This window comes from Vanessa cardui, chromosome 12 (genome assembly GCF_905220365.1).
Source record: "Vanessa cardui chromosome 12, ilVanCard2.1, whole genome shotgun sequence".
NCBI lineage: Eukaryota > Metazoa > Arthropoda > Insecta > Lepidoptera > Nymphalidae > Vanessa > Vanessa cardui.
The window spans coordinates 5907541-5923081 of NC_061134.1; the positions used below are offsets into that span (position 1 = coordinate 5907541).

General features: G+C 31.3%; 2 protein-coding genes across 2 annotated transcripts in view; one reads left to right on the forward strand and one right to left on the reverse strand.

Moving 5' to 3' along the window:
* Positions 1-9992, reverse strand: part of LOC124534119 (clustered mitochondria protein homolog) — a 28045-nt gene extending 18053 nt beyond the window's left edge. Inside the window, exon 1 of the mRNA XM_047109811.1 lies at positions 9686-9992. Coding sequence (XP_046965767.1) covers positions 9686-9806 — 121 coding nt within the window. The 5' untranslated portion in view covers positions 9807-9992. The remainder of the gene's footprint in view (positions 1-9685) is intronic.
* Positions 9993-11443: 1451 nt separating this feature from the next.
* Positions 11444-15237, forward strand: LOC124534456 (INO80 complex subunit E). Its single transcript, XM_047110347.1, has 6 exons — positions 11444-11641; positions 11734-11943; positions 12566-12750; positions 14163-14292; positions 14533-14729; positions 14985-15237. The coding sequence occupies exons 2-6, from the start codon at positions 11737-11739 to the stop codon at positions 15037-15039; spliced, it is 774 nt and encodes a 257-aa protein (XP_046966303.1). The 5' UTR covers positions 11444-11641; positions 11734-11736; the 3' UTR covers positions 15040-15237.
* The last annotated feature ends 304 nt before the right edge of the window (positions 15238-15541 follow it).

The window sequence follows — 15541 nt, forward strand, 5'->3', positions numbered from 1 at the left end:
ACTGCAAAAGTAAAGTCAGACTGGAGAGAACCGGACCAACTTTCAAAATAGAACGCGGCGTCCGCCAGGGAGATCCTTTGTCACCGAAAATTTTCATAGCTGTTTTAGAACTCATTCTTAAAGATTCAAGTTGGAGCAACAAAGGTATAAAAATAGACGACAAATACTTGAGCCATCTGCGATTTGCGGACGATATTGCATTACTAGCTAGCACCGCTGAAGAACTAAATGACATGCTAACAACCCTACATTTACAAAGCATTAAAGTCGGACTGGAAATAAATTTTGACAAAACAAAAATAATGACTAACAATACCTTAACACCTATTAAAATTAACGGCAAAAATGTAGATTATGTCAATGACTACATATACCTGGGCAAGCAACTGTCCTTTAGAGAGACAGACAAGGAAGAGGTGGAGAGAAGGATTGCATCAGCATGGAAACGTTACTGGTCCTTGAAACACATTCTGAAATCTAAGTTGTCCACCAAACTCAAAAAGAAAGTACTAGATTCTTGTGTACTACCCTGCCTCACATATGGCTGCCAAACATGGTGTCTAACAGAAAAAACGGCTAGCAAAATTTCAGTCTGTCAAAGAGCGATGGAAAGAAGTACACTGAACCTTAAGCTTTCGGATAAGGTAAAGAACACTGAAATTCGCAAACGAACACAGGTCTCAGACGCAATAACCCATGTTAGAAAGCTGAAATGGAAATGGGCGGGCCACCTGTCTCGTTATGAGGATGGCAGATGGACAAAGAGAATAACCAAGTGGAGAGGTCCCAGTACGGGCAAGCGACGTGTGGGCCGCCCGCTCAAGCGCTGGGCGGATGACATACGAGCTGTCGCTGGAGAGAGCTGGATGAAGGTAGCTCAAGAAAGAGAAAAATGGTCTAGTCTGGAGGAGGCCTTTACCCGCACGGGAGTTCCCTTTAAATGAGTGTAATTTAGTGTAATTTTATTATAAGTTAACTTAATATACAAATAAACATGAAACATTTTATTAACTTAAAATTGTGTAGTGCATGTTGGAATAAACTAAATAAATTTAATAGAATAATAATATAAACAATTAAATGTATTTTTTTAAATTAATCATTTTATAATTTACAACTGTGTAATGCATGTTTGAATATTTGAATATTATATTACACTAATTGATACAATAATAGTGCTATAATCAATTGAATTATATTATATTGTTAAATGAAATGTATTATTAACTAAGGGAATGAAATAAAAGGCTTATTATTATTATTATTATTATATAATTAAACATAATAATAAACGAGTACGAAATATTGTTCTCATTTGATTTTTGAGTTAAACGCATACTAGTGGCGGACAAAGCGAAGTTCGAGGCAAATCAGAAATCGAGCACGCATGTCTCGTCCCGTGACTAGTGAACACGTGGTCAGCGCTGGCTAGACGCCAAATATCTCCAGCGACGAGTCAATAATAGATGGCTACGGGATGCCGCCAACAATAGACGCCATCGACGCTACCAACGTTCGTTCAGTTAGTTGTACTTCAATACTTTAATGAAACAAAAGCGAATTATATTACAGATATTTTTTAAATTTTAATCATCATTTTCGTTTAAAACATTTTGTTATGTCTTTAAATGAAAACGAGCTCGATTTTATAATAAAATCGTCGTTCAATTATTTGTTTGACCCAAATTTTCATCATCAATCTAACAACGTGAACTTAAAAGTAGGTGTGAACTGCGTATATACGATAAGAAGAGATAAACAAAAATCATCATAGAGATAATGAGAAACAATAAGGCTCATTTTAAAATAGCGTCATAAAAATTACACGACTTTATACAAAAAGTGTATATCGTGCAAGAATAAGCGAAGATATCAACCGAAATGTTGATTTTATCTTCGTCGCCGTTACTAAACAAGATAACAGCGGTAAGGCGCCCATGCCAGATATTAAATCAAAATTCCTGATAAACAGACGTTGACACGATTTCTTCCCTTGCGCGTGGATGCTATCGTTCAACGAACGCGCACAACGGAAATTTAGATGAGCTCTATAACATATTAGAGAATCATTTCTAGCATGTGTATCTATGCAATATATTACAAATTGAAATATTTCTGTATGTACGTTCGTGCTAATTATTAATGCGTGGATTTTCAATCAGCTATCGATGAAAGTTTAGATATTTATAAACATTATACGCAAATGAAATAGATATTATGATATTTGTCTATTGAGTCTGATAAAAGCGGCCCGTCTAAGAGCTTCTATAGCGTACGTTGTGTAAATCAATAAACTCATATAAAAATAATCTCTCAACCAGTCGGCTACACGTTGTACCTACCTAATCAGCATTGAGAAGCCGGGGCGGGTCGCTAGTCTAATTTAAAAAGAAAAGTCAAAGTACCCTGAACGTTAATGCAACCCATAATTTTGATGTAAATCTGTATAATATATTTTTTGTAGCTGGACTAAATTAATTCTATGAATCTTTTAACCATATGAGTAGGGATAAGAATAGGCGAGTCGAGTAAGGGAAACCCATAATTAGATCCCAAATGAGTTGTTCTCTAAAACAATAAACTATTAAAAAAATCTAAAAGGTTCACAAGTAGAAGGTCATATATCTCGTAAAATTCGAGGAACTCACTGACACTATCTTGCAGTTTTGCTTTTCGGTTACTTGTATTCGTTCGCAAACTAGAAATAGGTGTATAAACAAGACGTAAGATAAATCAACTGTAAGTTATCTTTCTCAATTGAAAGCAAAATCTATACAGCTTAGAGTCTGACACAACCTGACACCTGGTCTATATTTATTTATCAACTCAATCTCTGTCTTCACACAAAGAGCCAACCTTTCTTAAGTCAACTATCCCATGTTATCAATTTTTTATGTTTCTGACGTCAAACTGCATAATGGTAAATGTTGATTTTGAATTCAGATAAACAGTATGTCGTTGCTTACGGCCTGAACATTACCGATCGATGAATTATGCAAAGAAACCTCCACACGTTGCGCTCGCACCGATCCCCTGAATATTTAACCTTTAAGTGCCAGGTTATAATATTACTTCTTTCCTTGGCCTTAGTTTTTTTAACATAGATTATTTAAAAAAACAATTTAGCTATATTATTATGACTTTAATAAAATTTACTTAAATAAATTTTGACACATTATTTACGAGAAGCGTTGACAAATAGGTCATGACGTTTATTTTTTTCCATACATTTATAACTTTATTTTATCTTTACCGTACAATATCTTATTTACGTTTTATCAACAAGTATGTATATACTTTATTGTAATTTATGTTAAATAAGCTTATTATGTGAGCAAAAGTCACGAATAGATATGGAACACATATAGGCAGTATTTAAACATATTTTTTATCATTTATAATTTTCACGTATATTAACTAATAGAAATATAACATTACTCGACAATATAATTGTTGAATAATGCAAAGATTTCGATTAGCTAGACTTCTTTTTTTCATTTAAGTACTGAATGAAATCAATTAGAACTAAACAAAGACATGAGAGATGCTCGTAATTATCTGAGGACTAATAGGATATGTAGAAATCGATAACAACTCGTTTAATTGCTTACAACTCGTCTTTGATTACGCTCAGCCGCGGAGATGTAAATAGTGAGGGTCATTACTGCAATAATAAAGCAGTATCATATTATGTCCAAAGCGCATAGCGACAACACTAAATGACGTTACGCAAGACGAGCCAGAATTTTGTCGGTTGGCCACACGCCGATGCTGGCACTTGGTTAGATTGACATTATAAAGATATTTATTTCTTATTTACTGCCTAAACAATCGAAGTTTTACCGTGAATCATTTGATAATGAAAACAAGGTCAGTAAGAGAAATTTACGTTAAAATTCTTTACAAATTGTTTCTTTACATAAATATTCCTATCAGAATACTTTATATCACATTAAACACCTTGAGAATTCAACGAACGTAACAGGTATTTTATTAATTAATTAATACCTTTGAACGTCATATTCTACATACAAAATGTTGTATGTTTCTATACGCTACAAAGCCATTTATCCAATTCTGATGATAGTTTGGCAAGTTGTTCCTCGTATGCCCGAGAAGGTTCCTGGTCCAAAAGTACTATATTTTTTTCTCTATGTCTGTTGTCTCTAATTACAAACGTTTATGTAGACTAGTGATTACTACAATGAAGCGGATCAATTATGTTACCTTCGGCGTTTTAGCCAAGGTTCTTCTCTAAAATAATTCAACACCAATTTGCATAATATATTGTTACTACTAATTATTGTACGATCTATTCATCTTTGTTCGCTTATAACTTTTGATAAAACGTTATAGAAAATTTTTAAATATATCTAAACTTAGACGTTTCCGCGGTAACAAACTTCAAAATCCAAAGGTGTAACATGAATAATTCTACCCATAATGGAATAGAATATAGCCTGTTCCAACCAAAAACAACTGACATCGGATTGACGGGATCTCATTGGTTAAGACCTTGAATAATCTATGATATTAATTATGGATTTGCCAAATATGGCGATTTAAATGTCGACCAAATTTAAAAGATGAATTCGTTAGTATTTAGTAATAATTTGATATAAATAGTTAAGTTGATTAGTGTTGTATTATAAATAAAGATACATTGTTCAAAAACTTTATGTTGTGCACAATAAAGTAGAGCTAAAAGTACATAGTAATTAATAAAGCTAAGGATATTCCTTCATCGATCGGACTAGGTTATATACATCATGTTTTAATTTTTTGCAATTTCAATATATTTACGTTATATCTAAAGAATAAGATTGTATAATGTATATCTACCATACCATATAATCACAAGCCATGGAATACCCTAGAAAAGTTATAATAAGAATGGGTTAAGAGTTCTTGAATAGAAAATTATTTTCTTTCATTTCGATGCCCTTCATAGAAAAAACATATTTTGAAACTTGTAACTATTGTCAATAAAGGTCAAAATTGTTTAGTTTCAAACTGTGACTCACGAGTTATGTTCAAAATTTCATAAGACGTGTCAATTTACGTCTTCTTTATATACAAATTAGTTCGTCACGACTACTAACGGTCACTGGAGTTCCAACATTTACATCTCCAACTACAAATATATCTATTATGCATGTGCAACAATTTAGTATTAAATATGATAATAAAACATTAATAAATAATTCATACGAAGTTTCATGCATCATTCTTGAATAATGGACACGCACGTTAGTACCTAGTCTTCTTTAATTAAAAGCACCGTTCATTTCAACTACACATTTACTAACAGAGACCATAGTGTAATACAGGTTTATAATGATTCCATAATAAAACGATAATATGATATAAAATCTGAAACAATGGGCTTTAAAAATCACATAAATTGCTTTTCTAGTTTGTGACACATATTAGAATATCATTGATTTCTTATGTATTACATAAATACTTCATAGCAGTCTGAAAAACAAACACATACACACACATGTATACACATGTACCTACATTTTTTTTAATAGATGTAACTACAGGCACAAGGGACGTAACATCTTAGTTCCCAAGGTTGGTGGCACATTGACGATGTAAGGAATAGTTAATATTTCTTTCAGAGTCATTGTCTATGGGTGATGGTGACTACTTACCATCAGGTGGTCCATATGCTCGTCCGCCAACCTATACCATAAAAAAAGAAGATTTTTCACACCTTAGTAAATGAGTAATTGAAGCAACTGCTTTAACTAAAAAGCGTCAAATAGTATAAACATTTTGTCAACGTTGAACCCTTTTTGTTAGAACCGATAACTCTTATCACTAAAGCAAGAATCACACATAAAATCTTATCGTTTAAACTGTAACAATCTCCTATCAATCTTAGACCTGTCACCGCAACTTTTCCCAACTAATGCGTAAAATTAAAAATAAATGTTCCCGTTTTCATTTTGCGTTAACTTCATTTCTATAATATAAATCATTAATGTGAATATGTATTACATACCTAAAACACAAAACGATGTCAGGTAGGATAACAAATATCAAGATAAATGCAGACTGAAGACTTATTTTGCGGTCACTTTGAAAGTTGAAATAGTCTGTGATTGCATTTAATAATAATTAATTATTTTTTTGTATTTCACGAGAAGCGCTCGTGACACCGACGTTTTTATAAATATATTCTTTCCATTTAAAAGATGAAACGTAGTTTTTTTAACTTCTTTGATAAATTATTGAACGTAACGATAAACACAACAAATTAAGGATTCTCATGATATTTTTCTATATATATCTTTTTTCAAGTGCAGAAAGCCTAGTTATTTCTTTGTTATAAAACGTTTTGACAAAGAAGTTACAATCAAAGTACATCGATTTAATTACGTTGAAATAGCATAGCCTAAGTCAGTATAGAATATCACTGCTACACTTTACAAACTACCTAACAATAATAAATAAGTTAAAGAGTTATATTAATAAACATATGCTTTATTCATACTTCATTAAATAAGGTTTGCAATAGCATGTGTCGGATGTAACTAGATTCTAGAAAAATCATTGTTTATATTTTTAATTATTGCACTTAAATAGGTAAAATAGCTTTTATAAGGCTAATTAAGGACAATTAAAACTAATAAGTGGGCTGGCTCATAACTTTTACATCATATGTAGTATTACACCACTACACGTACCTAAACAAAGTTTCGCTGTAAATGTCACACAGAGAAGCTGTCGGTATAACTAAAAACAATATTGTTATATTAAACTAAAACAATAAAAACCGATACACTTATTAATATAATTATAAATATGTACAATTAAGATACTTTTTAGGAGTATTTGTCTACTTTAAAAAAAAAAGAGGTAAAACTACTTATATAACTACGATTAATTTATATGATATGAGACGTCATATGAGATATTTTTATCACATTTTCCACAATTTTGTTTAACAACCACTTGAAAATTTACACTTCTATAAGCTCGGCAAATTTTGAGTGAAGACGAAGTCCCACGAAAATATAGTTATAAAATGTTGTTCTGGAAACGATATATGCGTTACAATAGAACTACGTTTTCATAATTTATTGATTATAGCGAGAAATCCATAGAAACCCATTGATAGGACTTCGGCGACTGGTGATAGGAATTAATGATCGCAACAACTTTGTATCGAAGACAATGCGCAAAGGTCGGTTCATTCTCTAAAGTATACGTCACACAAACGTATCTCTTTAATCTTTATTAGTGGACTTTGCAGGAATATGAATTATTAATCGTTTTGGTACCTCTATTACACTGTCTTATTAAACTCTTGACTCTGGCAATACAAACCTGTGTATGCACTGTAACTAGATACCAGACATAAGTTCAAATTACATATGAAGTTCTACCTTTTAAGCACAAACATTAGCAAGGATATAGTTACTTCCTGTGACTGCTTATTATATGGGATAGTAGATTTCGAATTAAATATTTCACTTTACGAAATTCTTGGCTACGATTACGAAATTGAAAAACATAGAAACATGCTCATGAAACGTACTATTTTAAAAGTTTAAAATATCTATATTGATAAAAACTTGAATTTAATTAAATATCAACATTTGCAGGAAATACATCCTAGAACATTCGAAAGGTAATAAAATTGGTCGAATTACGTAAAAGAAACCGATTCCATTATTTGATTAGACGGCTCTAAGAAAATATATCAACTAAAATAAAATTAAAAGTATATACATTTTGTATTAATTTGTGGATATTGTGGAAAAATTGAAATTTTGTATTACTTTGAGTGGTGCAATAAGTATACTTGGAAGAAAAAAAAAACGTGTTTCTTATTAACGACTCGTAACTCGCGAACGACGATACGTCATAGCAAATGCAAAGGACATATATTTTTAACAATATTAAAAATTCCGACTTTGCAATGGAATGTACTTAATTCAATTTCTAATAAAGTTTTAGGTTTGTTTAGTAAAACTTGCTTTCCTTACAGCAATAATACATCTCATTTAAAAAAAACCATTTCCACTTGGGAGAGAATTTCTCATAAGTATAACTCATCAACTTGTCACCTTGTCACACATGAGGCTCACATGTAAAACATATGTCTTAATTGATTAGGATGACATTAGTGGCACGCTCATGATACATCTCTATAGATTAAGAATTTTGTTAAATAGAATAATACCATTAGGATAAAACGGAATGAAAATTATTGACAACACAATGATATTTTTATATTGGATTGATCTCATACTTTAAAAATTAAGTACTATAGCAGTGTTTCCATGAGACATTATTAAAATAAAATAAATTAATAACTTTTTATATCAAAATCTAATAATAATAAAACATTGCAGGTGTAGGTACTAGATCTTGAGTTTTAGGAAGTATTTTTATTACCGAGATCTTATTTAGAACACATTATTGCAACAACAAATTGGAAATGTTTTCAAATTTCTAGATATATGTGTAAAAATAAAGATAGCTTTAAAATGCAAACTAAGTATGTAAAGTAGAAGACAACTTCTGTCTCTGGTATGAAAATAACAATATTTAAATTGAACGTACAACTCTGTCAAATTAGAATCAAAGGATTTACACTTTAAGTCAGTGGATGAAATTAGCTGTTATTATGGATTTTATGAAATACATTAACACCAGATTGTCAAAATATATAAAGTAATTTTATATCAATTAGAAAGATTCATATAAGATAGATATGATGTATGAAAGTATTCAACTACAAATAAAAATATACATGTATATGATTGTTTTTTGCATATCCTTTAATTAACCAAAGCTATTAAGGGGGATTATAATAATAAATGTAGCTAATGACTCCTTAATTTATTTAATACTAAAACAATTTTAAACATCATCTTTTGTAATTTATATAACCAAATTAATTAATACATTAAGTGACTAAATGAAAAAAATAAGAAAATCTGTTTTAGTCATTCTTAAGTTAGATAACTTTATATCAGTGAGAAATGAGAATCTAATTATTCTTATCAGAGAACACTGACCTATTTTCATGAATGTACAATTAATATGTGTATTTTACATGTTATAATGTAGTCATAATTAAATTAACATTTGAAATATATTACTAAGTTCAACAATTTTGTGAGTTGCATGTTAGTGTAATACCTAGGTAATTGGTTCAATTTATTCTAACCTTAATAGGAACCACCTTAAACTAGCTTAAATCAACAGTGTACTGATATGTAAAATATGTTTAAAAAATATTTATAATTAAGTACTTTCTACTGCTTTCATTACTTTTACTGTCATAACATTTTACATTCATTGATTTGAACGAGATAGGCACTATGTAATATCTGAAAGATGTTGTGTAATGATTTTACGCCTTAGAAATTTTCTCGATTTTTTTTTTAAATCAGCCTAAAATATAGGTATCATTCAAACGAATTTCAATGTTTAACATTAATTTAGGGGCTATTGCCGATAAATATAAAGTCTATTCCCTTAAAAAAAACAGCTTATTAAAATGTTTCTGACAAATGAAAAAAAATATTAGATCACATGTCTTTCAGTCACATGACTGTAGAATGCAATTGATGTTATTTAAATATATAATTGTATATTTTCAGACTCATTTCGAACTCCAATGTTACATAACTGAGGGCATGACCATTCGAAACTTTACCTTTGTTAACATTCTCGCCACCACTTTTTTCGCTTATACTACTGGTCACTGGACATTTTTTCACTTTTTGCGTAGATTGTTTCGTAGTATTATCATCATTCACTTCACTACCGAGAGCCATAACAACACGAGGAATTAATCCGGCACCGACTGACCGCGACAAGCACGGAACCACACTCAGCTGAAAGAGCACATGCGGTTGAAATAGAGTTCAATTTGCTATAACGTCAATTGAAGTTCGCCTATAATGCGACTAAAGAAGCGAATAATTCGAGGCGTATTGACTTTCCTGTTTTGCCTACCAACGGAATCTTATTGGATAACAATGTCTTATCGAGTTATTTTATTTTAAATTATGTATAACAAATTTCTGATCTCAATTTTTACAGAGTATAGCATATATCGACATTAATTTAAAATCTTTTAAAATAGGTAGCGATGAGCTTAAAACAATTTTTAAATATTTTCTCCTTAAAGCGACATCTAGTGTTTCTAAATGCAAAACTACAATCAATGCCGTCTCTTAAAATGGATGCATTCGTAATAAACATAGATTTTGTTCTCTGATTTAAAATGATAAAATAACACATTTATAAATAAATTACATTCAAATTAATTTAATGTTTGTTTCTTTAAAAGTTTAATAAACGTTTATTTTTTATTTTTTTTTAATTATTTCATTAATATGTTTATGTGCGACTAATTTAATAATAATCATATTTTTACGTAAATATTATGTTCATTCAAGTTTACTTATAAATTAAATTAAAAATAATTAATTGCACAATATTAGTAACACTGTAAAGCTTATCAATAAAGCTTTTTAATATCATAACCACTATATCAGGGGAACGTTAGGAAACAGAAACAAGTTTGTCATGGACATGGAGAGGGTAATTTTAGTAATCTCATCCTATTTCCTTATTTCAGATCATACATTTAATAGATTATATGTCACAATCCTTAACTTCCTAGATCTGATAATATTATTTAGTCGTGTCATCATCATCATCTTAACCGTAGGAAGGTCTCCGCCAAAGATCGCCATAATGACGGGTCTTGTCCAGTCCGGAAGTAGCGGCTTCCCGCGACATTCACCAGGTCGTCAGAACACCTCATGGGTCGTATGGTAGTTAATAGTTATTATTTAGGTTAACAAGTCCCTGTATTCTAAAAAGTGGTTAGGTGCTGAGATGGTCTTTTAAATTTTCCATAAGCTGCGTTCACACCCGTCGAATTAAGTCGATTATTTGAAAGCGATTCGACTGCGGAAGACTTTAAATTAAATGTATTACATCCTAATTCAGTCTTTCGAGAAACATTATTAGTCATTCATATTTTCCAAGAAACACGTTTTTAACATTATTAGCGCCTTATTTCAACTTTTGATCAATCTTTTCAATCTTTTTTTTGCATCTACCTGTTCAATTTTCGAATAACAACTAATTTTGAACGGCAATTATGTGCTTTTAAGTAATATTTAATAGACTAAATGTAGGTTTAATAATTTTCTTCTATAATTCATCATCGGTAATACCTAAAATACAGTTTGAAGAAGGAGAAATATAACAATAAGATGAGACAAACAAAAATTACTAGTAGCAACATAAAGTATTGTAATTTGAAGTTACTAAAAGAAGTTAAAAGCAAACAAATATGAGTATTTGAATAACGTATTGTAAAATAATATCGATTATTTTTAATTTTATTTTTATAATCATATATCTGATATGACATATGACAATTAGGAAATGACACTTGACAGCAATAGTGTCTAAATAATGTATAAGGTGAAAAAGAAGCGCATTATTTTTGTTTTATTTTGAATTGTTATATATGCATTTTCACAATAAGTGAACCTAATATTACAATTGCTTTAAATAAAAGGCAACATAGTGATATTCTTTTATCTGTACATTAAAAACAGAAACCCTGGCTTCCGAAAATTATCCCAAGGTAGAAAGAAATGTTCTTAAACTTTTATCAATACATTTTATTTTATTTTATGTATGTTATATAATTCTTGAATTTAAATTATTAAATTGTAGAAGATGCTCGATGGGTGGTACTGTCGCTCTATAGCGAATATGCAGGCTAATGAAGCGGCTAGTGCTAGTAATAGCATAAGTGTCGATCCTCCTCATAGTCGTGATTCACGGAAAGACTACTCTAGCGACAGCAGCAGTGATCCCGAACCAGAACCTAATTACAAAGCGCAGTATTTAACACTGAAGAAGAAACTCAAGTATCTTATATATGTAAGTGATTTATTAATATTCATTAGCTTTGAAGTAGTAATTCATTAATAGGCAGCATAAGCTTGATTTTTTAAATAATATTACTAGAATTATTATTACAAGAGTATATATAGTTTATCAATTGTAATAATATATTTGAATAAAACACAGATCAGTTGACATCTACCACAATTAGTTAAGTTCATGTTTTCCTTATAAAATAATTTGATGTTTATATAAGATAATTATTCCAATATATACCTTTAATACTACGTAGTTGCATATTATGATTTTAAAATTCAAGATGAAAACTTTAGAAAGCTTTCATCTTGAATTTTAAACTTTAGAAAGCATAGTGCCAGACAGACAACACATCATCATCAACTGTTTTAAAGAGAGGGTTGATAATTTTTTACTACTCTGTATTCTTGTAAAAATTATTTTAAATTATTAACAAAGTCTTACTGAACTTTGTTAATCAAACAGATGCAGGACAAGTTTAAAGAATTGTTTTGTAATTCTTACGGTGCCAAAAACAAAGTAGATCACTAAATTCAATTTTCTGGCCATTATAAAAAAGTTTCTTGTCAATAAAATACATTTAATTTTGAAAATAGAAAATTTCTTTTAAATATTGTTGCAGGAAAATGAATGTTTCCAAGATGCCTTGAGATGTAGTCAGAAGAGGTTATTAAAAGTTTCTCGTGATCGTAGCTTTCTTTTAGATAGACTATTACAGTATGAAAAGCATGAGAGTACAACTTCAGACAGTGAAGACACAGAATCCTCAGATGATGCTACATATAATAATGCTGAGGCTATGAAAAGGTATGGTAATTTTTTATTTTATAGCATGATATATGCAACATATGTATGCAATTTATATTGAAAAACATATGGAATCTTTTCTTGAAGATTCCCAAGTTGTATTGGTTCAAAAAAACATCCTGCAAAAATTGGTTTCACAGAGCGCAGTTATGGATTTTTCAACATTTAGGTTGTGTGGATGATAAATCAATTTCTGATGCGATGTCCGAGAGTAATGTTCAGCAGCCGGGATTAATCCCGGCTGCTGAACATTACTCCAATCGAATCGATCCAACATCTCTATGCAAAGCCAAACGCTTGACTAAGGTCGGGAAGGGCTTTATCGTCAATAATACGAGCTGGCCTGCACTAAATACGGACAAATAGAAGAAGTGGATTCTTCAGAGCTCCCGCCAAAGAGTTGGGAGCAATACACTATGTAAGGTCGAGTTTGCGCCTTGTACAGTTTAAGGCTATGGGCCAATATGAAGTACCGTCTTGCGTTGCTGAGCATATGAAGCTTTTTAGATGCCAATTTATGGGTATCTTCCAATTATCCACCGCATAACCGAATGAGGCTCGAAATTTCAGAGCGAAGTATTGCGTTACTAGCTGTAGCAGCAATAGGAATGTCCTCAAATCGTAGAGATACGAAAAATTGGAACTCCTGTCTTTAGTGTTGAATTGGATTAGGTTAATCCTGGCGCAGACCTAGATTTTGTTTAATATAAACTCGATTTCAGATATAAGTTTATTCCGGTTTTCGTCGAAATGTTCTCAAGCAATATTAGCACGCAGCCAGTGTATAAAGTGTATGCGGTGCTGTAGCCTGCAAAGAAGTCAAAATTTCCGATTTGCAACAAATCACTAGATAGTATACAACAAAGTCGCTTTCTCTGTCTCTATAGCCCTATGTATGCTTAAATCTTTAAAACGCACGCACTACGCAACGGACTTTGATGCGGTTTTTTTAATAGATAGAGTGATTCGAGAAGAATGTTCTTATACATAATACATGGACAATTTAGTAAAGAAACACTGATAATTTTAGAAGTATCCACTGTGATGTTATATCATTACACCCGTGCGAAGCCAGGCGGGTCGCTAGTCATTTATATGCAGAAGAAATAGAGTAGGTGACAGTACCTATGTCTTGTAAAAACAGAATTGACATATTTTAAGTCTGACCATGAATCGTCGACAGCGACCTTGATGCTCAAATCTGCTAAAAAGCTGATGATCCAGTTGCATAATTTATGGCTGCTACTACAACCTTGGACTCCACTGCTTCCATCGAACTATGTCAAGCTAAAAGATACCTTTAAATTGAATAAGCTTATTATTATTAAACCTTTAGGTAGTCTGACTTATGCCATATACGATGGACATAAAACATGTTTTGTTGAAAATTAATAAAAAAATATTATTTTCAGGAAAAAGATGGACACTGGTGCCGTTCAGCAAGCTTTGTCCACACCGTCTTCGCTCAATAAAGGTCTCAATAATACTATGAAAAGGAAAAGAGCCGTTGTCCCTAAAAAAACACCAAATCCTAATAATCCTGTAAGACAAAACATGATATGCACATACATACATAAAACTAACAATATTTTTTTCTGAATTAATATTTTTATTCATAGAAACTTATCATTATTTATTTGGTCACTTAAACTAAACCAAAATAATAAGTATGTCTGTATGTATTGTTAAAAACCATTTAAATATTTTTGATGTGGCCATTATAAATGGGGACATTCATCTAAATCTTTTTTGAAAATTGCAAGATCTCGTTTTGGTTGACAGCATCAATCTAGTGCTGCAATGATGGTGAAAGCATCACCAGCACTAGGATTCAGCCTTTCGGCCAGCGACGGCCACATGACTCCCGAAGAGGTAGAGCGTCATCTACAATCGCGCCAATCGTACCTCGAACTGTTGCCTGAGCGGGCACCGCCTACTGTACCTACTGAGATGTTTAGCAATGACCCTTCACTGGACAGGTTTGTTGAAATGTTTTCCATTTATTAAGGTTTCTTTTCATAACTTTTACAAGAAACTATAATGTAAGGCCTAATTGCACCTACAAATATCAATCTCAACAACATTAGATACAAGATGTTGTCGAGATTTATTTTAGTCTTGCTTAGTTTTATTGGATACATGTTTTTTTATCACATTTATTACGATTGAAGTAAGTTGTATATTTGTGTGTATATAATATGTGTAATATATGTGTATTTCTTTTTTTTTTTCAGTGAATCTAACGATGTTCTGGAAAATTCACCTAATGTTGAAGAATGGTTTGATTAACAGTATCTGTCCATCACCTCGGTGAAGAATATCCAGCATAAAGTGGACTTAAGACAAAAAAATATCTTAATACGCTCTTTTGTCTTTATGTGTAGTTATAGGCAAATATTTTTTTTAATAAAAAACGTTACGAGTGTAAGTGACTTTTTATACAATATATGTATCGAGCCATGTTTGCTAACTCGACGACGACAGTGACATAGTATCTTTTATTATATTTTGATCAAAATTGTCTTTCTAACTTCAACTTTCCTACCCAAATGTGTGAGATTTACTTTACAGTAGGTAAATATACTGTTAAGTCATTTATTCATGCTAGATGTTGAGCACGGTTAGACAGCCTCAGCCTTTAATAACTACAGAGTCAAGAGTCTTGACTTGCAACCACTGTCTTGACTCAAGACAGTGGTTGCATACTAATCTAAATATCTTGGGACACATTTAGACAATCCGGTTTTGACCTGATGTGTTTTCGAAAAGAAGACGTTTTCGAAGACGGTTC